Source organism: Poecilia reticulata, chromosome 19 (genome assembly GCF_904066995.2).
Source record: "Poecilia reticulata chromosome 19, P_reticulata-male-v2, whole genome shotgun sequence".
NCBI lineage: Eukaryota > Metazoa > Chordata > Actinopteri > Cyprinodontiformes > Poeciliidae > Poecilia > Poecilia reticulata.
In genome coordinates, this window is record NC_088848.1 from 23,548,935 (window position 1) to 23,574,235 (window position 25,301).

The 25,301-nt window shown below is 41.4% G+C and overlaps 2 protein-coding genes across 7 annotated transcripts in view; one reads left to right on the forward strand and one right to left on the reverse strand.

Annotated features, from left to right (window-relative positions):
* The first annotated feature begins 28 nt into the window (after window positions 1-28).
* mbtd1 (mbt domain containing 1) lies at window positions 29-21,652 on the forward strand. Of its 3 annotated transcripts, XM_008438166.3 has the most exons (17): window positions 29-234; window positions 2,781-2,985; window positions 3,446-3,579; window positions 3,663-3,777; window positions 3,860-3,942; window positions 4,031-4,148; window positions 5,433-5,567; window positions 5,673-5,761; window positions 5,868-6,096; window positions 6,364-6,419; window positions 6,906-7,010; window positions 7,116-7,263; window positions 8,069-8,151; window positions 8,260-8,494; window positions 9,718-9,789; window positions 17,025-17,174; window positions 17,810-21,652. In XM_008438166.3, the coding sequence occupies exons 1-17, from the start codon at window positions 214-216 to the stop codon at window positions 17,926-17,928; spliced, it is 2,097 nt and encodes a 698-aa protein (XP_008436388.1). In that variant the 5' UTR covers window positions 29-213; the 3' UTR covers window positions 17,929-21,652. The 3 variants fall into 3 exon arrangements, with proteins under 3 accessions (XP_008436388.1, XP_081457108.1, XP_008436389.1); XM_081600982.1 differs by lacking the exon at window positions 17,810-21,652 and having other exon boundaries at window positions 17,025-17,730; XM_008438167.3 differs by lacking the exon at window positions 17,025-17,174 and having other exon boundaries at window positions 34-234.
* Window positions 21,653-21,713: 61 nt separating this feature from the next.
* Window positions 21,714-25,301, reverse strand: part of tmem94 (transmembrane protein 94) — a 34,356-nt gene continuing 30,768 nt past the window's right edge. For all 4 annotated transcript variants that reach the window (XM_081600981.1, XM_008438169.3, XM_008438170.3 and 1 more), the window contains one exon: window positions 21,714-24,997. In XM_081600981.1, coding sequence (XP_081457107.1) covers window positions 24,925-24,997 — 73 coding nt within the window. In that variant the 3' untranslated portion in view covers window positions 21,714-24,924. The remainder of the gene's footprint in view (window positions 24,998-25,301) is intronic.

Sequence of the window (25,301 nt, forward strand, 5' to 3'; positions counted from 1 at the left end):
GATCTGTCGATGACCTCCATTCGGAATTGACCAATCAAAAAAAAGTAGGTTACGCTTGCTCATGCGCAGTTGGGCCAGAGTAATTTGTTGATACCCTATTCACTAGTATTCATTTAGACATTCGTATTCTATAGTCAGCTTTATCCACAGCGCGGGAGTTTGATTTACAGCAGGAAGCAGAGCTAAGATAAATGTTTTCTATATGAGGGGCTAATGGAAGACGCACGGGATTTGGTGAGTGACTTTGAGACATGTTTGGGCCTGAGTTAGCGCTCCTCCTTTGTTGTTATCGGTTACGTTAGCAAGCTAATGCTTCTGACAGCGTTATTTATTTGAAAGCGCTCATAAAAGCTTTGTGGTATAACCAAAATGATCGAGATTGACCTTAACTTTACACACACATTTATGCGTTTCATTTTAACGCAATAAAAACTGCTATGGCGGAAAAGAAATTGAGAAAAAACGATTTCCGCTAGCTAGTTGTGCTAGTGCTTCTCGACAGAACTAGCATAACAGGCTAGTTTCAAAGTTCCTCTTATTTTTGTTTTCTTTTTTTCTTAAATGTTGCAGTCTTCTGTTTTGTTCATGCATATTTTTATTTAGACTAATTGATGGCAGGAACATTTCCCCAGCATATTTGTATGTCTCAGTGGGCTCAAATTCCACCTGTAATAAACTGAAGAGGAAGTAGGGATGTTTTGATGGCACTAAATGCTTGAAATTTGTTCAGGTGTTTGGAATCGACTGGCGAAGAATGTGGGCTTTCAAAACATCTTTTAAAATAAATAGAACAAATTATCAGGATTTTTGTGATTAGTAGGAATGACTAAACATGCAGAATAGACAAGTGTAGTTTTATTTTTAGTCTTGAAAGCTTGATTAAATTATTTGGTCACTATTAAAGTATATCAAATTGTCTACTTAAAATGTAAAGATATATTGATATTTAATGACGTAAAGTCGATGTTTTTTTAAACTATTCTTTTGAATTTTAAACTCTTATTCACCATGAACAGCAGAATCAGAACTTTAAACTTTTACAACAGGATCCTGCAACCTTTACAGTCCAAAAAGCAATTTTTGACCTCTGTCTAGTTATTTTAAATATCTCGTTTAGATCTGCAAATGTTTCATCACTATTTGATAAAAGACAATGCATGATTTTAACCATCTATTGTAGCAAATATGCTATTTATAAAGTATCACTATTTTATTGCTAGTTTTATATTTTAAAATTTAAAATAAAAACAACAAAAAAAGAAACAAAAAAACGTTTTGCTAAAGTGGATGGATACATGTTCTTCCACGGCATGTTACTTGTGCAAAATGTTAGACATAGTTTGAAATCTAATGCTAAGGTAAATATCTAAAACAACATTCCTGATCTTGTGTCATTCTACATAAAAACTGAAACTTTTGTCATAATATCTATATTTAAAATCATTTGTTTGTTCCTTATATATATATATATATATATATATATATATATATATATTTATTTATTTTTTTTGTCCAAACAAACATTGCTCAACATTTGCCTAATTACTTATCTACACGGTAATGGTGAACTACACAGTGATGGCGCCCTTTTTTTCAAAGCTCCCTTGCTCCTTCGCCATTTCCTGCTTTTGTGGTGTTTGTCCACAAAACTGTTTGGACTGAGCATCTATCCATTTATCCCGCTGTAGAGCTGTCAATCGAGTTATTTTCTGTACTTGGAAGTTTGCTGTATGGAAATGCACTTATATGTCTGATGAATATACAGGAACATCTCAGCAAATTGTCCAGTGACATAAATAACTTTTGAAAATAACTTTTAAGGAGGAATTAAACACACATTTCACTAAGACCACATTTCTGTATTAATAGTGTGGTTTTTTTTATTGGTCTGATGTAATATTCTAATCTTCAATGTTAAAAAATCTTCTTACAGTTAAAAAACTGTTAGAAGTCTGTGTGGAATTAACCTATATAATGTCACCTGGTCATAGTTACTTAAAATAAATTAATTTCCAATAACAATTGAGATGCACCTTTATATAGGAATCAGACCCCCTTTTCTCCCCCCAAAAGTTATATGGTTTAATCCAGAGTCGATACAATATTCAATTAAATTACATGAGAGATTTAATCATTTTTGAGACTTTTTTTTTTTGTATACTAAATGTATACTAGTATGTTGGTTAATAAAATACACATAGTAAAGGACAGATTGGCAACACCTGGGTATGAAATGAGGGCCTGACTTGGTGGAACTGTGAATTGACCCTGTTTGTCCCTGTCCAGTTGCCATCGTAGGCCTGTCGCGATAAACGATTAATCGATTAATCGATTAATCGCTCGATAAATGAAATCTATCAACCTCATTTTAATTATCGGCTTTATCGTCTCTTCCTGCCTTTTTTTTCTTTCTCTTGATGACACTGAATGAAAAAAGGCTAGACTCCGGTGCTCTCCACTGACCCTCCCTTCCTCATTTCCTTAGTGTAATGTCCAGCACACAAGACACGAGTTGTCGGCCGATTGTCGGCCCGTAATTTCAAAACCTGAGAGACACATTAGCCGACAGAAATCCTAGGTATAACGGTTCGATCGTGCTGTGTGGTGTCCAGCCACTTTAAAATCCATGACCAGTCTGTATTTTGCTTGAAGGTAATCATTCAACAATGGTGCATTACAAAGGATACAACTAGTGGTGGGCCTGTTTTACGGCTTGTGATGTATGTGTGATATTTGTGTAGATGTTTTTTTCTTCTGATTTTTGCCATTTTCCTGTCAAGGCTGAGCGCACTGCACGTTCAGAGCGGAAGCGCCGGGACTCATTCGGGATGTTTGATGGCTACGACAGCTGCAGCGAGGAGTCCACCAGCAGCTCCAGCTCAGAGGACAGTGAGGATGACGTTGTGCGCTCCATCCCTGCCAGCCTGCCCATCATCAAGAACAATGGACAGGTCTACACCTACCCAGATGGCAAAGCTGGGATGGGTCAGTACATACCATCTGCTTCCTTTGCCTTCTGTTGGAGGATCTTGACAAAACATGGTGTTGAAATGGCACTTCTATACGGGGATCACTTGGGTGGTTTACTTCTTTTCTTAAGCATTTATTGTTTTCAGTTAGAATTATTTTAGTTCTCTCTCTTTAAAACCATGAAAGTGTCCATAATGGTTCCACAGTTTAGAGTAACTGAAGTGCTTTGCTTTGTTTCCATGGTTTCCATGGACATTTCTCCTGTCAGGGTGAATGAGTAGTTCCAGCTACTCATTCACATATTTGGTCTGACATTTGCATTATAAAAAGGGATGCCTTAGTTTTTATACTCATCTGCTTGGTCTAAGTAATTGCAATGGCAGTTATTAGTTCTTATATGTATTACTTTGAGGTATGTTTTCAACTTTCCCTCTTGAATTAAACGTTTGTGTAATCTATTTTGTGATCTCTCCAGCTACATGTGAGATGTGTGGAATGGTTGGTGTTCGAGATGCTTTTTATTCCAAAACCAAGCGCTTCTGCAGCGTTTCCTGCTCCAGGAGTTATTCCTCAAATTCAAAAAAAGCTAGCATTCTCGCACGACTTCAGGTAAATCATCTAGATTAGGAGCTCGCCAAATCCTGGTATTTCAATCTGCTGACGCTGATGCCTGGCTCGTTTCGTCCCACAAGGGCAAGCCTCCAACAAAGAAGGCTAAAGTCTTGCAGAAACAGCCTCTTATGGCAAAGTTGGCAGCTTATGCCCAGTACCAAGCAAGCCAACAGAACCAAGCCAAGTCTAAATCTGGTAAGTCAGCAAACAGCATTGATTGTATTTGATGAGTGTATGAGTTGTATCCTGACCTTCACCTTCTCTGGACCTTTCCTAGTCGTTCCTCCAGAGAGCTTCGACTGGGGAAGGTATATCTGCAGCAGTAGCACGGTGGGAGCTCCCGTCAGCTGTTTTAAGCATGTAAGTTACAGCTGAATATCAACTGCAGAGCCAATGATCTAAACTCTCTTGACTGAATATTGTTGTGCTGATTTCTGTGTAACATCAGGCCCCTATGGGGACATGCTGGGGAGACATAGAGGAAGGAGTGAGGATTGAAGTGCCCAACTCTGACACCAACCTCTCCACTAAGGTCTACTGGATTGCAGAAATTATAAAGCTAGCAGGTAAGACTGTCAGAAAATTAGATGGTTCCAGGGAACAAGCTAGTTTCTGCGCAAATGATTTGTCAGGATATAGGGGGAAAAAAAGAGTCCAATAAAGTTTTTTGTCATTTTCTAATGACTAGATAGGTAATTAGATCATTTCTCTAGTATGTGGAGGAGGTGGACAAATGGTGCAAGAAGATGGATCTTGCCAGTATTTTATAAAGAAATATAAAGTTGACTACTTATATATGCCAATCTTTCAGCATCTTTCGATTCAGAAATGGATTTTTAACTCGCAAACCAGTTTTTCTATTCAAACGGTCTACAGATTCTATTTAAGTTATATTACTGACAAGAAGAAAAGACTGTACAGAAATAGAACATTTATATAAAATATTCTATAAGGTTAATTAAATATGGAATTAATTAGATGTTCTTCAATTAAATTCATTCATTTTATTTTAAAAACTGGATATTATTTAAGGCTGCACAGTGGCGCAGTTGGTAGAGCTGTTACATTGCAGCAAGAAGGTTCTGGGTTCGATTCCCGGCCCCGGTCTTTCTGCATGGAGTTTGCATGTTCTCCCTGTGCATGCGTGGGTTTTCTCCAGGTACTCTGGTTTCCTCCCACAGTCCAAAAACATGACTGTTAGGTTAATTGGCCTCTCCAAATTATCCCTAGGTGTGTGTGTGTGTGTGTGTGTGTGCATGGTCATGGTTGTATGGTTGTTTGTCTCTGTGTTGCCCTGCGACAGACTGGCGACCTGTCCAGGGTGACCCCACCTCTCGCCTGGAACGTTGGCTGGAGATGGGCACCAGCAACCCTCCTGACCCCACTAAGGGACAAGGGTGTAAGAAAATGGATGGATGGATATGATTTAATAAATTATTTCATGTTCCTGGACTGAAGCACATTATGAATGAATTTCAACTGTTACCAACTTCACCAATCGAACTCAGTGGGTGGGATTAGAACTGAGACCCTGGTTTCTGATTGGTTGCTTCAAACAACTTCTTCCACGTTTGCGTTAACTCTGTCATAAATAATTTATTTATTAGTTAATTTGACACTCTTCACTGACTCATTATTAAACTAGTTAGTTAAATTGTCAAGTTGAAAAAATGAAATAAATAGAAGACAGCGGATTTTTTAAGGCTGTTTTTTCTTGACTGTGTTTCATAAAAAAGTGGGTTTTCTTTACAGGGACACAGTAAATAATGTAGAAAATTAATCTAGTGGTTAAACTTAAATTCCATTTGTTTCCATGTTAAAGCAGAGGGTTTTGTTCTGTGGCTCTGCAGGGTTCAAGGCACTGTTGAGGTATGAGGGCTTTGACAACGACACCAGCAAAGACTTCTGGTGTAACCTGTGCATCCCTGAGGTGCATCCAGTAGGCTGGTGTGCCTCCAGCAACAAACCACTCGTACCTCCAAAAAGTGAGCATTGTTCCTCACTCGTTCAGAGTTTGATCTTGAAGCTGCCAAGTCTCCTTCTCGTTGGTGCTAACTGCTGCTGTGACATCTGTCACCTCTCACCTCCAGGCATACAGCATAAGTACTCTAACTGGAAACCCATTCTTGTGAAGCGTCTCACTGGAGCCAAAACACTGCCAATGGACTTTACTGCCAAGGTGAAACACGCAGCTTCCCACAGTTACAGCCCAGCTTTGCTGAACGCTTCCTTAAATCAACCACTAACTCTATGCAGAACATTTCTGGTTGCCTTCCCAACTTTAGGTCCGTGAAAACATGCAATTCCCATTTAAGAAGCTGATGCGGGTGGAGGTGGTGGATAAGAACTACCTGTGCCGGACACGAGTGGCTCTGGTGGAGCAGGTGATCGGAGGACGCCTCAGGCTGGTCTATGAGGACAACGGCCTGGATGACTTCTGGTGCCACATGTACAGCCCTCTGATCCACAACATCGGCTGGTCACGCAGCATCGGACACCGCTTCAAACGATCTGGTAGGAGGTGAAAATGTCTCACACACTTTGGTTCTGTTTACATCCATGGCTGCCATGATTTTTACTGACTTGCCTCATAAACAGGCTTATTGACATGTGTTTTTAATTTAATTTCTTATTTGATGGAAGTGCTGCAATTGTGAAAGTTTTGACACCAACAGAATGTCAGCAAAGATTTTCTCACTCTTGCAATGGAAGTGGAACTACTGACAGGACTAGTTTAATTCATTCATTCTTTTTGCTGATGTAGCACTTTTGTTTCCTCAGATGTCACAAAGAAAGCCGAAGGACAGGTCGATGCCCCCGCACAACTCTTTCAGAAGGTAAGAATGTCCGACGTTCCAGTGGCGCAGGACGTGCGTCATGAAGTGCGGTGAGGCGTCGTCTCCTTAAATCAGGGGTTCTGTTTAAATGAATAGTTTAAATGTTTTTTCACACTCTGCGCGGCTCCATGTGGGCTCAGATTGATTGAGATGTGAGATCTAGAACTCAAAGCAGATGAAACGCATCTCTGCAGCAGCAGTGCACCTGTTGAACTCTGTGCTCATATGTGCTGCTGCTGCTCTCTGGATCTTTTAGTTACCCCTCAAACAAATAAAATTTACCTTTAAAAAATGATCTGAAATGAGTTCTAACTTTATGCAGAATTGTAAATCTGATAGACATTGACCTTCCTGGGATTTACATTGTTTATGACAACCAACATTAAAACTGTCCGTCCTTCCTTAATAGAGAATGTAATGTACCATTTTATTAAGCAATCCAACCTTTATTGAAATGTGTCTGTTCTATCAATATTATCATCCCAGGTAAAAGACGTTGACCAGAGTGAGGAATGGTTCAAAGATGGGATGAAATTAGAAGCTATAGATCCCCTCAACCTCTCTGCTATCTGTGTAGCCACGGTAAAAAAGGTGAGCGTGTTCATTGGACGTGATGTGGATGAACAAAGCAACTGATTTTGTTTCCATATTTTGATCACCTTCGAGAGGCAGCCTGACTGATTTGTTGCTCTGCAGGTGCTGGCAGATGGTTACCTCATGATTGGTATCGATGGCTCTGAGGCCATCGACGGGTCAGACTGGTTCTGCTATCACGCCATGTCTCCCTCCATCTTCCCTGTCGGCTTTTGTGAAATCAATAACATTGAACTCACTCCTCCAAAAGGTACACTTCCGTTTCTCGGCCCACTTCAGGTTTAACCAATGGAGCTTTGTGTTTCAGAAGCTCCATTCAGAAATCACTTCAAAGTGATTTATTGTGGCTAAGTGGCTTTTTGCCCCGGACTTATCAGTAGAAGTTACAGTTCTGCATCAGTTGATATGTAAGCTGGGCCCAGCTGGCTTCAGATGTAGGGACAGATGATGTGTGTGAGACCAGCCAGCAGCAAGATTTAAAACCCTAAACACAGACTTGGAGAGATTGTTTGATAGAATTTGCTGACCAAAAAGAGGAACGCTGCATCCAACTTAGATCGTGTGTGTAGAGTCGACCCGCTCTGACGGCTTTATTTCTGAAAACTCACAGCTGTGTGGAATATTAACATCTCTACAGGGGGAGCTCAGAGCTCTTTAGGTTTATAAGGCTATGTTCACAGCAGGGCTTAATGCTCAATTTAAATTTTTTTTGTGCTGCAATTTTTGCATGGTCGTTCATATTATTAAATACGAACGTAATGAGACTTTACATCCCCAAAGCGACCTGGATGCGCAGAAGAAGATTGTAGACGTCACACAGCAGCGCTCTCTTTACGGGACGCCACTGTCAACTTAGTTACTGAGAGTCGTCAACATTGTCACAGGATCATAGCAACACAAGGAAAGATGATGAAAACAAAGTGCAGCTGATAGCGATCAGTTTTTTTCGACTGCGGTGAAAAAACTGGATTTGGTTCGTGTTTTCTGCTGTGTGAACTTAGCCTAACAGATGTGAGGTTCTGATTGCATGTTTTGTTTGCTTGGCTGTTCTCCAGGGTACACTAAGCTGCCATTTAAATGGTTTGACTACCTCAGAGAAACGGGCTCAATAGCTGCACCTGTCAAACTTTTTAACAAGGTAAGATTTACTGGCCTTCTTTATCCTCTGGAGTTAGAAATGACCCCTTGATTCAGTTCCTTTCCCTCCCTTGGAGTGTTTAAACCGCCTCTACCATGCGGCTTACAGGAGGTTCCCAATCACGGTTTCCGGATAGGCATGAAGCTGGAAGCCGTAGATTTGATGGAGCCACGGCTGGTGTGTGTTGCCACGGTGACGAGAATCGTGCACCGGCTGCTAAGGATCCACTTTGATGGCTGGGAAGACGAGTATGACCAGTGGGTGGACTGTGAGTCACCAGACCTCTACCCAGTGGGCTGGTGTCAGCTGACAGGCTACCAGCTCCAACCACCTGCCTCACAAAGTAAGAACCTCAGCAGCCCTCTTCCCTCATCCTGCTCTATCTGCACCTGGATTCAGGTTATCTGCTTCATATGCACATACACACAATGGCACATCAAAGAGTCAGGCAGTCAGCAGGTCTGCTGATGATTCAGTCAGTTGGATTCCATCATTTCTCTGACATCAGCAGGGTTCAGATCCTTCTGATTCTTCACATTTCTGTGACATCGTTTCGGCTCCAGAGCTCAACAACATGAAAGAAGGAATGAGACTCAGTAACGTGGGACGATGCCAAAACGGCATCAGCCTACAGAAATCCTGAACAATAAGACTTCTCTAAAGTAAAGAGACTTGTACATGTTTACCAGTTCATGAACACTGCGAGGCGTTGATGTGATGGAACTATCCAGAGATTTTGCGTTGTTGCATGAGTTAATTCAGAACATGGTGACTGCTGTAGGTTCAGTCAGATCCAGAAAGGATGAAATATGACCAACATGTCAGAGAGAGATTCACATACCCACGTAACATCCGGCTCTCCACTGATCAATACAGACTTGTGAAAGTCTAACATGTAAAACCATCACTGTAGATATCTGACCCAGTTAGTATCTGTTTAATATAAGCTGCCAGCAGAATGAGCTGTGGTAACCCTCTGTGGGATTGTTTTTTTATCACAATCCCTTCAGGTAACTAAAGGGCTGCCACAAATGCTTACTTTTTTCTAATTATCAATTATTCCTTGAAAAAAAAACAAAGCTTAAAACAATCTCACTAAATAAAATCTAGGTAAAATTTTGCATTTAAATGTATAAATTATTTGTTGGCATACTAGCTGTGACATGACAAATGTAAATGATTTTTTATTTGTGATTTAATTAACACGTTACTTAATTACATGAATTTTGATGAATAAAAGTTAAATCGCATTTTCTGTTTTTACATGCAAACGTTCAGAGCGGAACCTTTGTGTTGTGTTTCTGTTACATCCACAAATCTGACGCACAAGCGACGTCTGCAAACAGCTTCGCTGGATGACAAAGCCGCTTCTCTCTGCCCAATTGGAGTTCACTTCTGCTTCTAAAAATGATCTGATTGAATGTTGGAAAAGCCTATTGTGCTAAAAGAAGCTATTTAATCCTGATTTTAAAAAAGTTAATTTTTTTATGTTTTTGTTTTTTCCCCACATCCTAAATTGTGTCCTTTATTGATGCCATGAATTTGAGTTTTGGTCTTTGCTTTCAGGTAACAGAGACACACCTATGTCTGTGCCCAAGCAGAAGAAGAAGACCCCTCAGTACAAAGGACAGAAGAAAAGTCAGTATGCTTTCCTGCTCGGTGTCTTTCCTCTTCCTCTATCTTTCCGCCTGTTACTTGCTACTTTGGTGCTGGAAACTAATGTAAAATGTTTTCATTCTACCCAATGTGTCACATTGCACAGTGCAGGGAAAAGAGGAAAGTAGCATTTGTTCCAGTTGATAGTTGAGATAACTCTTGAAAGCAGAAAGGATTGTGTCAGACCTTTTGGTTTGTGTTAACTTTACCCAAACCACTGTGCTAATGTGAACACTAGTGGACAGTGGTAAACTCAGATTAGTTGTCAGGGTGTTGAAGAGTTTCTTTCAAGTCACCGGGGATGTTGCTGCACTGGGGGGCTTCCTCTGAAGATATGGCTTCCAGAATGTGAAGGTCACCTGTGTGTGGACAGCTGCAGTGGTGGAGGCTTTCAAACTGAATAAGGCTGTTAAGGACTGGTTATCTCGAGGAACTCCTGAAACAGCAGATGGGCTCCTGGCAGCAAGAAGCGCTGGTGAACCTAATGTACTTACAGTAAGTGTGGGAGGAAAACGAAGAGGCTACGTTGAAATACTTTTGTTTGGCCTCAAGAAATATTGACTCGGAAAGGGAAAATAGGGAGGAAAGTGAGTCCATCACCAGGGGACAGGGGTGGATGCTGAAGGTGCTACGTTTTTGCAGCGCTGTGGTTGATAATGTGGCATTGAGGTCTGGGGCCGATCCCACTCTAAATGAGTCTGTTCCAGACGTTGATGACTCCCAGCCTCTGTGAGAAGGTTTACTCCCTAGTGTTGGTCAGGAGGTTCTGACCTTCAGGAGGAGCCGTGTGGCTTTCACCCTCGTCAACAAACTGTGGAGCAGATCTACACCATGGTGGAAGTTTGGCAGATCTGTGGGTCTGAAGAAGGTTCTGGTTCATCTGTGCAGCATGTTGTGGAGGTGCTGCTGGAGCGCCGGGTTCTGTCGATGCCTTATAATTGGCGACTGGCTCTGTGGGAAGAGTAGTCATCTTGTGATCGGAAGGTTGTAGGTTCAATTCCTGCTTCCTCCTGCCACGTGTCGATGTGCCCTTGGGCAAGGCACTTAACCCCAGATTGCCTACCGATCTTCATATCGGTGTATAATTGTGTATAAAAAGAAAACCCGGTCAAAATGATTGGAAAAGCGCTATACAAGTTCAGTCCATTTACCGTTTACAAGAGCTGTTGCTGATAATGATGAGCCTGATGACAATTTTTTTGCTGGTCAAAATGACTGTTTTTTTTTTTTTTAAAGTATTTTCAAAATTAGTCAACAAGTCGATGTGTATTGGAATTCACTCATATATGAATTTATTCATTCATTCATTTCGTATTTGACCTGGGAGCACCAGCAGGCATGTAGTCATTCTGTCGCTCTGTAGATGGAAGTTGCAGCAGCTGGAGGGTAGCGATAGAGCCGGCTTCTCTATCCAAGTGATCCAGTTAAAGCTTCTGTAGCATTACAGTCTTTAGTTTTTTAAAACTAATTAATAGTTTTAGAAATCGACCGATTTATTGACTGGTTACTTTGATGTTCACTGAGCAAATGATTGTTTTCTACAAGATTTTCAAACGTTTTTATTTTTAAACCAGTATAATCAGCAGATGAACAGTGAACTACGAAATCATATTCTGGTTTCTGCTAGAATAGAAATAAAGTTTCTTGTTTGGCTGCCATTAGTGATGGGTAAATGAGGCGTCATGAAGCGTTTTGACTCACAGCAACACTGTATTGATACTGTGTCACTAAATACTGACACCTGCTGGACATTAAAAATCCCTACAGGCAATGTAGTTAGACTAATTTGATGACTTAGAATTGTATGACAATAAGATTTAAGTCATTGGATTTTATTATACATTGTATTATTTCATATCTTAAGTGAAATTTAAAATATTTGTTATTCTTAGATACAGTCAATAAATAATGTGAATATGTACAATAAAGTGAAAATGTAAGTGAATGTGTTTGGAATGAGGATGCTTGTGGACTGGAGTTTTTTTTTACACATTTTTATTAAAAAAAAAAAAAAAAAGTTTTTCCAACGTTTTGAAATTCAGTCTATTACGCTTTTTTGACACAACTTCTCCTGCTGTGGAAAACACCCTCTCACATGGCACAGATGAGGCTGGAGTGCAAAAATGACAACCGGAAGAGGTTAGGATAAATTGTCTTGTGGTTCTGCCAGTATGTCATTGGATCCTGACATCTGGCAATATTGCCCTCTGCAAGATATCTGCACCTCCTGGATGGCATCAGCTGTGGCACTTTTGGTCTGGGCAAAAGTGCCACTTCGGTGTCAAGATGGTGCCAAAGTTTATCTAAAAACAACAAATTGACATTTTAGTACATCTTGTCCAAACAAACAACAAATAATGCTGAATAACATGCCTGAGTTGCGTGCAGACAGCTGTTGTGAAGATGGTCCCAGCTGGGGCTCATTTGTGTGTCCGATAATAGACGCACATTCTGACTGCAGTCTACTGATGGCCTCATTGCATTTGGAGGAACTGCGGAACCCAAGTGATTTAAATCTGGGGTCTAGAAGTGTTGCTAGGGTCAACACACTTTTTGACTCCAGATTGGAAGCAGTGTCTGTGACTCGACGCTTCAGGTTTTTATGTAGGTGTATGGCTGGCTGTGTGTGCAAGGTTGATGCATTACTCTCTAGTGCAAGATGGAGCATTTTCATCATTGGGATGACCTTGGATCCTGACACTCGCCTCTCTTCAGAGGCGAGAATTGTAGCTTGATGGAAAGGAGCAAGCACAAGAAGTGTTTCTCCTATGATGGTATGGTCATCAGCTGTAAGTGGAGTCCAATCTGCTTTTAGAGAGGCCAGAGATACCCACACTGGTTCCCTCTCATCATGTAGCCTTGACAGCATTTCATATGTGCTGTTCCAGCGTGTTGGCACGTCATTGATAAGTTTCAGGATTGGTTGTCCCATCTGTTGTTGCACTTGAGCAAGCTTCTCCTTGGCTGCAGTGCTTAATCTGAAGTATGTGACAATGTGCCTAGACTTCTGTCTGATGGATGTAAGTGTGGGGATCTGATTTTCTAACTAATAAATTGAGAGTATGTGCAATGCAAATCGAGTGCCGAATTACTAGCTGCCTAGCGGATTTATCTAAAAATGTTTGGTGCTGCATCAGTTACAAGACACCTTACTTTATTGGTTATGGCCCAGTCCTCCATTATGTCTCCTGTGACTTGGGCCAAATTGTCAGCAGTGTGACTTTGTGGAAAGTATTTTACTCTTAACACAGATGTACACAACTGCAGATTTTCATTAATGTAGTGACAGATAAGAGCCTCCATGTTCACAGATGTCCACATGTCAGCCGTTATACTCACTGCCACAGCTTGCTGTACTTCCATTTTCACTCGTTCCCGTTCCTCCTCAAACCTTTTGGCCACCATTTGTTTGATGGTCTGAAAATCATATCAGTGAAACCAAAACAAAATCAATATATTAAAATTAAAGATTAAATTATTTTTTTAATTTAAACTACTACTTCAGACAATTTCCACACAAACCTTTCTGGTTGGTCAACCATATGAAGGTTCAGTGCCTTTAACCCTTCACTCTCCACAATGCTGAGAGGCTGGCAATCCTTCACAATGAAATTCAGTAGAGCCTCATCCAGCATTTGCTCCCTAGAAGCTTGATGGTTAAAAATGAAGTAAACAATACATTTAGATTAAATAACTTATTAAAAGCAACTGAGTAATTTGTAAAATGGCTGTATACCTGAAGTTATTCTTGGTGTATCTGAGACTTCATTCTCATGTTTGGCCCTATAATGCCTCGGCATTGAGGAGGTGGATTTATTTACATAAGACAATTCTGTCAAACATATGCGACACCTAACCTGCAGAACATAATATGAAAGTAAACTAAGAGTCAATTTCAGCTGAATTTGGATTCAGATAGATCAAGTAGAAGCTGAAAAGAACCGGATGAAACGACAACAAAAGGAAAATAAATACCTTATCTTCCGATGTAAGATCAAAATGGTCCCACACTGCAGAAACATTTCGTTTGTTTGGAGGCTGTTCCATAGTTGACACTGTACCAAAAAAGATCACAAATTCTTTTGGCAAATGCATCCCGTTGACAGATTCGCTTCCTAATAAACACAGTTTGGCATCCAGTGTCATTTCGAAACAGTTCCTGTATTGGTCACGTGACTTGCTGAAACCAATACGCGCACCGACACGGGTGTTGGTCTATGGGCTTGATGCATGCGCCGGCGTGTCCGTGTTGCTGGACCCATCACTAGCTGCCATCACCACGCTGAGTGGTCAGTTTGACCTTGTCTATTTTTCTGACTATTTGAGCTTCCTAAAATAGTCAGGAAATAGTTAGGGATAAGTGCAACATAAGTAATTATCTAGTAATTTTTTTCAGACGAGACCGTTTTTATCTGGAGAATTGCACTCAAATTTTATTGTGCAATGTTTAATTGTTACAATGGCAATAAAGATTGTATTGCATTTTTCATGTTGGCCTTTTTACATGTATAGTTTTAAAGAGAAAAAAGAAGCTGTTCTGGATTAAAGCTGCAACATAAAATAAAAAGGTGCAACACCTTGAGAGCACAATCAGAGCTTTCTAAATGAACAGAGTACAGAGTTTCCTGAGTGCACATTTTTCCTGTGTACTCAGGCAAAATGTCTTCCTGTTGCTGTTAGTCCAGAAAGTTTTTCTGGTTTTATTTCTTTGCTTTTTTGGTTAATTATGCAGCATTCAGACTGTGGGTGAGGCATTGATAAAAGTATACAAATATGTAAAATAAATAAATAAATCCCCAGTTCCAGTCAAATGCAGTGAGTGTAAAGAGTGACACAGAGAGGCTGAAGCTTTGTGAAGAAGAATGCAGTGCAAAGCTGCTGGTTTAATATCACTGAGACATTTTAGATGTCAACTGAAGTGCATACAGATGTGTACGTTATGGATGGATGACATGAAAGCAACGACTTTGAAGTTTCTACTAAATCAGGGTAGAAATTGTTTTTTAGAATCATACTGCTGATGTTTATTCATTGTATCTATGGAAACACTGAAAAATTGAAAATGTTTGTAAAAAACTAAATTAACTGTAATGAATTAAATTCAGAGGAATGATCATTTTTGCAATAGCATCCCAACATACTGATGTCTGAAACTCAATGTTGGAGCCGCTTTTGACCAGACTTTGCTCAGTGGTCCCTGCTGTTCACATACGAGCTACATTTTTGCACTAAATGACTCAGCAAAAAAATAAAATATTTAGGGAAAATAAACTGACTAAAAGGCAAATATTCCATAAACGGCTTGAGGCTGTCGCTCATGTCTCGGTGCACTACCTGCTGGGTTTCCTTCATGAGCCTCTATTTCTGAGTTCTGTGCAGCTACCTTGATGCTTCTGTCGTTGTGATGCGTTGATTGTTTTCCTGAATCTGCTGGGTGTGTCAATCAGTGTGTAACTCTGGAACATCATCATGACAATGTGCAGTAACAGGTGCCTGTGCTGTGGGCTCAGACTTTACATCTTCCAGAGTTTCCTATCCTTTGAGTCAGTTTTCAAATTAAGAATACCATCGAATATATTTCAGGTACAGAGTTTCCCCCAGAAAACCTGCGGAGCCCGATGTAGGGGCGCTGGAGCCAATGGCCCACTGAGTCTTTATGGTAAAAAATGTTCAGTTAAAAAAAATCTGAGATGCATGAGCAGGCATGGGTAGACAGGTGCCCGAGGCTGCAGCCATCATGGGAAGAGCTACCCTTTCATTTGATGAGAATAAATGTATGAGGAGAGTTCAATGTTCAAACGAGACAAATGTTAAGCTGTTTGGCCAAAAGTGATGAGAAGAAAGTTTAGGGGAATAAAATAAGATCAAACCTAAATACACTAAAATTAATGACAAGAATGGTGGTGGGAATGTGTGCTGTTTCTGTGTGAACTCCTGCTTTCCTCTGTTGTTTTTCCCTCCTTTTTCTTTGGCTGAAGGAGGAAAAAAAAACCTCTGCACACGAGAGAGATTTGGGAGGTGTTTATTGCTATGCAAGTGTGTGTGCGTGTGCTTATGTGTGCGTTTGTAAGAAAGTCTGTGAACACTGTCCCAGATAGCTGCCCTCTACCCCCCCAAGCATTGTTCTTGATAAGTGGGAGCGTTGGTCAGCCGGCCTCTGTGGAGTGTTGGGTCAGGTCCACAGAAATCATGGGGAAGGGAACCGGCAGCAGATAGCCTAGAGGTTTATATAACATCCAGGAGAATTTGAGATAGCCAGCCGTCCGAGGCCAACACAGAGAGAGCCAGTTCAGATGACGGTTGTGTTTGGTCAGGCTGACTCTTTGTTTTTCCATCTTGGATGTTGGAAAAGCCTATTGTTGTGCTAAAAGAAGCTATTCAATCCTGATTTTAAAAAATGTTCTCACTGGAACGTCCACACACGCTCACACACATACACACATATGTTTGCGTGGCCATCTACAGCCTAAAACTTTCCCTTATCCTAACCCTAACCAAAACTCACTTCACACCTTAGTCCTAAATCTAACCCTTGACCCATGTATAGCCTGGTCCCCTCAAGGGGAAACACTGATTTCCCCTTGCCTTGTGGGTCCCCACAACGTAGTATGTATCAGGAAAATGGTCCCCACAAGGTATTACAAAACAAGCGCGCGCACACACACCGGCCAGGCAGCCTAACTACGACCAGGACAGCTGCCAAGATGGTGCATACCCAGTTCAGTGTGTCAACTGTAACCCTAAATTATTTAGTCTTTACTGCTACTGGTGTATAAACAAACCTATGCAAAACAAACACTTAGTTTGGTGGGGAGGCAAGTAAAGCCTGGTGACCCGCCAGGCTGATAATACACTGAGGGAAACCCTGAGGTAGTTCATAGTGGGCAGGATTTAAATATGGACTCTGCAAATATCAGACACTAGAAGCAAAAGGTACAAGGGAGGGAGGGAGGGAGGTAGGAGTTAGGACAGAAGGGTGCAAGGAAGGACAGAGAATGCAAAGGTAGAAGGAGGGACATGAATGGTGGCAGTGAGAGCAGCTCACCAGGGGCTTATTCAGATGGGAGAGTGGATGAACGTCTCAGCAGTGCTTCGTTGAAGGTCGCATCCTGAGCTCTAACTTTTTACTTTCCTTCTTGGTTCATGACTGAACTGCTCAACTGAGCCCTGTGTGCAATAAGCCCCTGGTAGCTGACCCCAGTCTGGTTGGTGTTTAGAGAGGAAGATTCCGGTTGGTCGACGGCCCTTCAGTCAGTCAGGCAGGAGGAGGAGCAGCTTCTCAGGAGACGAAGAGCAGAGCCCACCCACTTACTGTGTCCAGGGGCCCGCTCGGCCCCGAGCACACCTGCACCCCATCCACAAATCAGGTAATGGCACACTACTGACTACATGAGATGGGCCAGGAGCCCCAGAGGCTCAGGAGGCGGGGCCTCTGTGAGGAGACGCAGGCAGCTGCTGCTGCTGCTGCTGCTGCTGCTGCTGCATGTCTCTGGTTGGACCCGTCGCTGGTGCCTTTAAGAAAACCTTTTACTTCTTTTTTACATGATGTTCTCAGTGTTTGACCTCCAGGGGGCAGGTGGAGCGCCTGCACTGCAAAAACACTCAATCTTACCAAGTATTTTTGGTCAAGTTTCTAGTGCAAATGTCTTAGTACACTTGAAGTAAGTCAAAACTATTTTACAAGTATCTTTTCCAAAAGACACAAGAGAGGAAAAAGTACTAGATCCATTAATGGATTATTTGACTTATGAAAAAAATGTCTTGTTATAAGTGAAATAATCCACCAATAGAACTAGAACATTTTCATCAATATTAAGGAATTATTGACTTAAAATAAGCTCCTTGATCTTGCTGAAAAGTTACCTGTAAATAATTTTTCTTATTTCAAGTGTACTAAGACATTTGCACTAGAAACTTGACCAAAACTACTTGGTCAGATTGAGTGTTTTTGCAGTGAGCTGCGTGTGCAGCAGCATGTGTCTGATCCCTGCTGTCTCTGCAGAGTCTCTGCTGCGGATGAAGGAGGACCCGGCCGACGGGGACGAGTTCACCTTCACCCAGGGAACCTCGGACCAAGAGAGCAACGGCTCAGGCAGCTACTACATCAAACAGGAGCCATGAGGGGCCCCGACAGGAAGCAGAAGGGGCCCCAGCAGGAAGAGACAACATGGATCTGGAAGCCTATCGGACCGGCTCCAGGATTACTGAGAAACCCAAACGGGAACATGTCTGAGCTGCTGCTGCCCGGCAGCTGTGGGTACCGGAGCTCTGGGCTCCGACCCGACCCGACCCGACCCACAGACTCACTGAGCAGCTGTCTCTGAGCCAGGGCTTCAGTTGTTGCTTCAGTTGGTTTTTGGTTTTTGGCAGACGACAGAGACCTTTCCATTGGAACAGTACGGAGAGGCGGGGTTTGGTTTGTTTATAGTACTTGAAGATTTGATTTGGTTTTCTACTATTTTTGGGGTTGTTCTTTTTTGTGTTGTTTTGTTGCATTAACTTCTTCAGTGGTTGTGTGGGAAATGTAACTTGTTGTTCCTTAAATTTATTTTTTTTATTTTGTTTATTTTAATTTTTTTACTCAGAGGTCTGTGGAATCCAGGTTCCAGATGTACATAAAACAGATTGGTAGAGGTCCAGTGCAGCTCAGCGTTACTCTTCAGCTTTTTGTGTTTCCAGCTCAGCGTTGCTCCACAGAGCGCAGCATGTAAATCTCTTCCCGCTTGTAGATTTCTGATCAAAGTTTAGCCAGTTTCAGTCCCAGCAGCTTCCCCTCAACAAAACCTCTTCCTTTCTGTTATCTTATGAATGTAAGATAACAGCTGGTTTCCCACGACAACCAGCTTGTGGATAGGACGTCAACAAAAGCTGAGGGAAACTTTTTGGTGGAAGATCCAAATGTTCTGAATCCCCAAAAACCCTTCAGCTCATTCCATTGTGTTTCCAATGTGTTGTTGCCAACTCTGCATGATGTTTCCATGGGAACAGGCTGCCAGCCGCCCTCCCTCAGTCTGATGCTGACGGTCTTAGTAGCGGCGGCAGTGTGATCAGACTGGAATGGAACGTTATTGGGGGGGAGCTGCGCTGCTCCTGTGGAGTCAGCTCATTTACTGCTTCTTTACTGATTAAACACTGAATGCGCTCTACTGAGGAACCTTTCCGCTCAGGCCGGAACGATCCCGCAGCCCTCTAAAGAAGCTGTTTTCATTATGACCATTATTAATATTTGGTGTTTAGTTTTTTTCTGTGCTCCTGTGTGTGAGATCTGAGCCTCACAACCACATGATGCACTGCTTCCCCTGCAGTCCAGGCCACAGGCAGGAACACACAGAGCTCCACTTCCACATTCATACAGTCTACACAGATATATAAAAATATACATATATGCATATATAGTAAGATGGGACTCGTTGGATTGTCTAAGCTAGACCTTAGCAGCTGTTTATCTTCTACCTCGTGATGCTGACAGCTAACAGATCAACCACAGGATGAGTCGGATGATGGCAGCCATATGCAAACACATCCTGATCCCTTAGTGATCCACACCAAACACATCCATTCCTTCTCCTGCATACCAGGTCGTCTCGTGTCAATGTTATGCAATACCAGAGTTTCTATTGTTTGGTTATATGAAATAAAATGTATCCCAGCTGCAGCCTCTCAGATCATTATAGAGATGTAAGGAATAGATTGTCTTAACAGAAGCTTCTAACTGTGATTATTCAGGGGTTTCCAAGTAATCGGCTCCTGATGGAGATGCAGGGCAGACGGTGGAAGGTCCAGACTTAGGCTCAGAGTCACTTCTCAGGATGTGTTCCTTTAGCTGTAGCTGTAGCTGCAGTTTTGGACCAGGGTGGTGGTGGCGGGTGGGGGAGAAGGGGATTCGGGATCTGCAGGGTTTTGGGAACTTAAATCGTTTTCACATTCACTATTCTTCTCTGGAGCCAAAGCAGTGAACCGATGCGTCAGCCCCTCCACTGTCAGCTAATCTAAGTCAAATTCTCTTTCTGCTACATCTAACTGACTAGAATTCAGTTTTTTGTTTCAGTTACAGTTATGTTAGCAGTTGGGTGCACCGATCGCAGTTTTCTGGTCGATCATGGATATTTAAGAAGCCTGACTTGTTGAGTCAGATTTTGGCATAAATACCAATTTTTTTTCTCTCTCCCTCTTTCCTGGAAAGTAGCTCAGTTAGCAACAGTGCGGTGTTGCTAACTGAGCATGTGCAGACATGACCTGTGCAGAGGATGAAGTTGACAGCGGCTCACTTTCAGATTTTGGCCGTAGTTCTGATCCATTTGTCATGTAGATATGAATGAAGGGCAGGTCTGAGCCATCAGTGCACCTGCACTTAGCAACTTTTACTCTTTTTGTCATTAGTGTGGACAATATTTGACTTTTGTGATCTAAATGTTATTCAGATATAAGAGCATGTTTGTGAATCTGAGGGAGAAGCAACAGCATCAAATGTGGTTCGACACAATCGCAACCTAATGACTGTTAATCACATTTAAGATGAACTTTAGAACCAAGACAAGCTTGGAGTTTGTTTACTGAACCTTTCTCTGTTTTTAGTTCAAATACAAAAAAAACACACAACCAGATGCAATGACCCATCTACACTTTCAGCAATAATTGAAAGAGGTTGTAATGATTCCAAATGATTTTATGGTTTAATATTTATCAAAGGATATCACCTCCTTTAAGACTTGTGATAACAGAAAATGCGCTGGAGTCACGGTTGGATTTGGTTTGGAAACGTTCTGCCTCAGGTCTGCCAACCCTGGAGGATCTGTGGTTTCCTGATGCAGCTCATGTGAAACAGCTTTTAAATGAGCAATAAAAGACAAGAGTGTGAATCGCTGCACATTAGTTCTGTTTGAGGTAGGATGAAAGCATTAATGTTTTGGTCCCAAAAGCTGCTGCTGCTAAAGTAGGAGGAGAGAACATCACTGTTAGATCTAGGAAATGATTCTTGTAGATAAGTCATCGCTCCGGTCTCAGCCTGACCCTGCTGTTCATGGTCAGCCGTGCAGGACGACGACATGGAAGTGATGACTTGGACTCATTTGCAGAAGGTTTTGTACAGACGTGCTGAGCTGCAGCCCCCCTGCTCCCTCCTGGACACACCGTCCCTGTCGAGGGTTCTAGATGTTGGTCGTCCTCCAGTCGGTGTCGGTGGTCAGGAGCATCTGGAAGTCCAACCCCACCAAAAACTGACAACTGTTTTTGGAAATGGGAAGCTCAGGTCTGCTTTTCTGCAGTTTCAATTTGATTGAAATGTTTTGAAATTAGAAGCTAAATTTTGCCCAAGAAAGTCAACTGCAAATGAGTTTTTGACAGATTTCTACAGAACCAGTAACGACCGACTGTTTATAGGTGATTGACTCGTTCTCTTGGTGTTGATGGGTTTCCCTTGAACTCGTCCCTGGTGGTCCTCCCTGCCCCCCCTCCCCCTCCAAATACTAACACGGGTCTTTTGTATGTAATAGCCCTCAAATAAAATCATGATATAGTGGTGCTATATATAAATATATATTTATATTTGATAAGAATGACATTGTCTTGTTACTGTCAGAAGATAATTGTGTGTTCAGATTATGGTTTATGGGGTAAAAAAAAATCTATTTTGGATACAAATTTAAATTTAGTTGGGTAAATTTGTGCTGTGATAAATAAAGCTTTGATAGACTTTGTAAATAAAGCCAACTGTATGGACCAACTATAATGAAAGGTGTTCTTTGTTTTCCTTGTGTTACAAACTGTTTTCCGCATGGCTGTGAAAGTTTATCTGGTGGTTTTTGTAAAATCGGACTTTTACACTGAATAAAGAGCTTATGACGTCCGGCGCTCAGAAATCCTTTTTCTCAGAAAGTTGAAATAATTTTCTTCACACAACAGAAAAACACGAGTCCTTTACCAATTTAATTCTCAGATATAATCGAGACACAAACAAATCTGTCTGAATATACACTTTAAAATCTACAACATGTACATTGACTGTCCTTATGGAAGCATCTCAGTTCATGCAGAACAACCAAACAGTAAAAATACAGAATTTTTCTGTTTTTAACGTTAAAAACATTCATCTGGAATTTCAAATAAACTCTTACACAAAAACTCCTGCTGACTTTCAGTAACATGGAAAAGTTTCCAGCCACCAATAATTAGCTTTGCTTTCTATTTTTTATCAAGACAAAAAGTATGAAAGCTTTTCAGAAAGCCTGTATAATATGTGATAAGCGAGTTCAGTGAAAGCCCTGACCTCAGTGTGACCAGTAGTGACCATCGGAGGAAGACGACCAGCACACACCAGGCTGCTTGGCTTCAGGCTTTTATTTAAGTCTCACAGTTCTGTCAGTGATTTTAAAAACTGCATGAAATCCAACATATAGTTATGGCAAGATTTACAAATAAAATGATCAAATTCAAGCTTACAGCATTCTGTCACATTCCAACATGGTCAGGAGCTGTGTGTGTGTGTGTGCGTGTGTGTGTTTTGTTGTATTTGTGACACTTATTTTAAGGACCAACTTTTAAAAGTTAGTATTGTTTTGTCTGATCTGAAGACTGTAATGGAGCGATCTGCTCTCAGGTTGATGCTCCGGTCCTTTGTGTGGCTGTGACCCCGGCGTGACCCCACTGTGACCCCAGATTCACATCCTGATGAAATCGTTTTGCTTTTCATTGAGGCACTGATTTTGGAATTTATCATTCTTTTTGTCTACAGAATAGCGTAAGAAACAGCAGCGATGTCAGACCGTTTCCACGAGGCTGGTTTGACTGAAGGAGATCACCAAGGATACAGACGTTTATCGATTTGGCGCTTCAACAAATCAAAGTCCTAATAATCAAACATTTTTAGATTATTATAGGACCAGAACCTCTGAATGATTTTTAGCCAATTCAGATATTAAATCTCTGCAACATAAAATTGACTTCTATAAGTTGAGATCCTTCAGTCGAGATTTAGATTAAAACTAGAGGCTGAAGCAACTCGGGTATAAAATGCATCTAGAAGAATCTGGAAATTCAGCACAAACATCCATTAGCAAAGAGCAAAGTCATAATATAGAAGATTTGGCTGAATGTAGGTATGAATAAAACAACTCAATCTGGATCCAAACGCAGCAGAGAAAAGCTTGTGGGTCAGAATGTTTTTAAAGGTAGAGACAGACAGCCTCGTTTATATGAAACCCCAATGTTAACATAATGCAGTAAAAAAAAAAAAAAAGAAATAAAATTCGGGTTTTATGGCAAGTTGTCACTTCCAATTAAAAGTTTGGGTGTTTTCAAGCACCAACAGATTCCTACGTTTCAGAACATTCAGGAAACGGTTCACAACAAACTGGACTGGCTTCCATACAGACAGCAGAAGTTCTCACAGCAGAACAAGGAATTATGGGATTGAACTGGTTCGCTTCGGACTCTAAAGTCTGAAAAACTGGACTGGAAACTCTTAACCTGTGAAGGTTGGAAAGGTCTTCACATTGATCCAAACTCAAAATCAACATGGCTGCACCACTACTGCAATAGTGACAGCTGCAGTAATAAATGGTTGCCGTTCTCTCAGTTTGCACCATAAAGTCTGTGGCAAATCTGTTAGCGCACATTATGCACATTATGCCCATTATGGCCCCGCTCCTTTAATGTAGTAATGGCTAATAGCGGCTAGCAGTTAGCCAGTTACTGAGCTAAACGGAACAAATCCCACTGGGTTTCTGACTAATAACTGGAACACATGAAAACAATCAAAATAATACATTTTTAAAATCAAAATTTTAATCAGAATTTTTTAAATCAGAAAATGTAATCTCTTTATCAATAATTACTAAAAAGTATTCATTTAAATACCGTCGTTTGCTGAAATGTTATTTGGCATGCTCATCTTTCTGATTGGCTGCCAGTTAAATTTATGAAGCTGCCTTGTTCCTCAAGCCAGTATAGCAACCACGAAATGAACAAGAAATGCCAGGTGTAACAGGTATGTTCAAAAATATATGTATTTTAAAGAAAATTTTGCTTGGATCTTCTACAATTGTTATATACACATATCGACATATCTATATGTTTATACATATGTATATGTGTATATGTATCAAACCTATTGTGTGATAGAACATGGGGACTGCATGCACCAAACACACTGACATGCTGCAGACGGACACCCAGGGACAGACTGACACCCAGGGACAGACGGACACCCAGGGACAGACGGACACCCAGGGACAGACAAAATGATCTCCAACATTTTATTTTCACTGGAAGTGGTTGTTTAACAGCAGTAGTGAGAACTCCAACCTGTAGCTGGGTTCATGGCATTGTGTTGCTGAACTGTGCTGGTGCATGCTGGTCTCAGCTCAGGTGACCATGATGATCTCAAGTGAAGCCAGTGATTGGCTGAGGAGGTCTCCAGGGAAACCTTTTATATCATGTTTGTAAAGAAGTCAACTAAAAATCCAAGGCATGAAATAAAACCTTTAAAAAAACGTTTAGTTATTGAGAAATAGTTCAGGATTTACACTAAATATTCTCCAATTCCTTAGATTACTTTTTTTCTCCACAGCTTATTTTGGGCCATTTCTCTGAGACTCTCGCACACAATGGAGCTCCATACTTTCAGGCATTTGCAGTGTTTGTTTGTTTTTTTTTGTTTATTTTTTTTTTAGCCCTACATTTACATTTAAAAAAGAGTAAAAAAAAAAAAAGCCATGTTTTTGTGAAGAATGATGAACTATGATACACAGTGATGAGGTGAATGTCAGCTGCAGCGCTCTACGGGATGTGGAGCATTCCTGGAGAACATGCACATGGATCCTGGTGGAGAACGGAGCGGAACCTGGGAATATACAGTAAACATGTCCAACAGCGTTCTTCACACCTCTACAGCCACGCTGAAGCGCCGCAGGTCTGACCCCGGCCCCAGCCCCGGCCCCGATCCCGGCCAGCTGCAGCAACATCAGCAGTTCAACCAGCGCCACCGTCCACCATGACACCTGCTCCTCCCTGCAGGGGGAGCAGAGGGGCTGCTGCTGGTTTCTGGAGGGAACCAGCTGGCGCCCAGAGCTGCCAGAACATCTTCGTCCTCTGATGGGGGGGTGTGGCGGGGGAGGGGCTTTAGAAAGGAGAGTTCATCCCAAGTTTGGTTTCAAACTGCAGCTTCTGTCTCTTCTGGTACCGAACCCGTTCCCTGAAGAGAGCAGAGAGAGAAATGAGCTGATGTGATGGAGGTGAGCAGAACCCTGCGATGTTTTTGTTTTTTAGAAAACCATGCATGGTTAGAAAACAAAATAAAAAAATAACTGTTTTACAGGATTTTTAAACAAAAGCGGGATATTAAACCTTGTTTCCAGATTTTTTTTATTTTTTTTTACTGTGTTTTATGTCTGACTTCATGCCGCTAACAGACACTTTTCCATTGCTGCTGCTGTTTAAATCAAAATGTTTTACTTGAATCCTAAAGGGAAATTAAACGTTGCTAAGTCCTTCTGCTC

Excerpts from the sequence above, each read along its gene's own strand:
- mbtd1 (XM_008438166.3), top strand. The coding sequence starts at position 214 with ATGGAAGACGCACGGGATTTG. Across the intron at positions 2,986-3,445 it reads AGATGGCAAAGCTGGGATGG|CTACATGTGAGATGTGTGGA; the intron begins GTCAGTACATAC and ends TGATCTCTCCAG. Across the intron at positions 8,495-9,717 it reads CCAACCACCTGCCTCACAAA|GTAACAGAGACACACCTATG; the intron begins GTAAGAACCTCA and ends CTTTGCTTTCAG.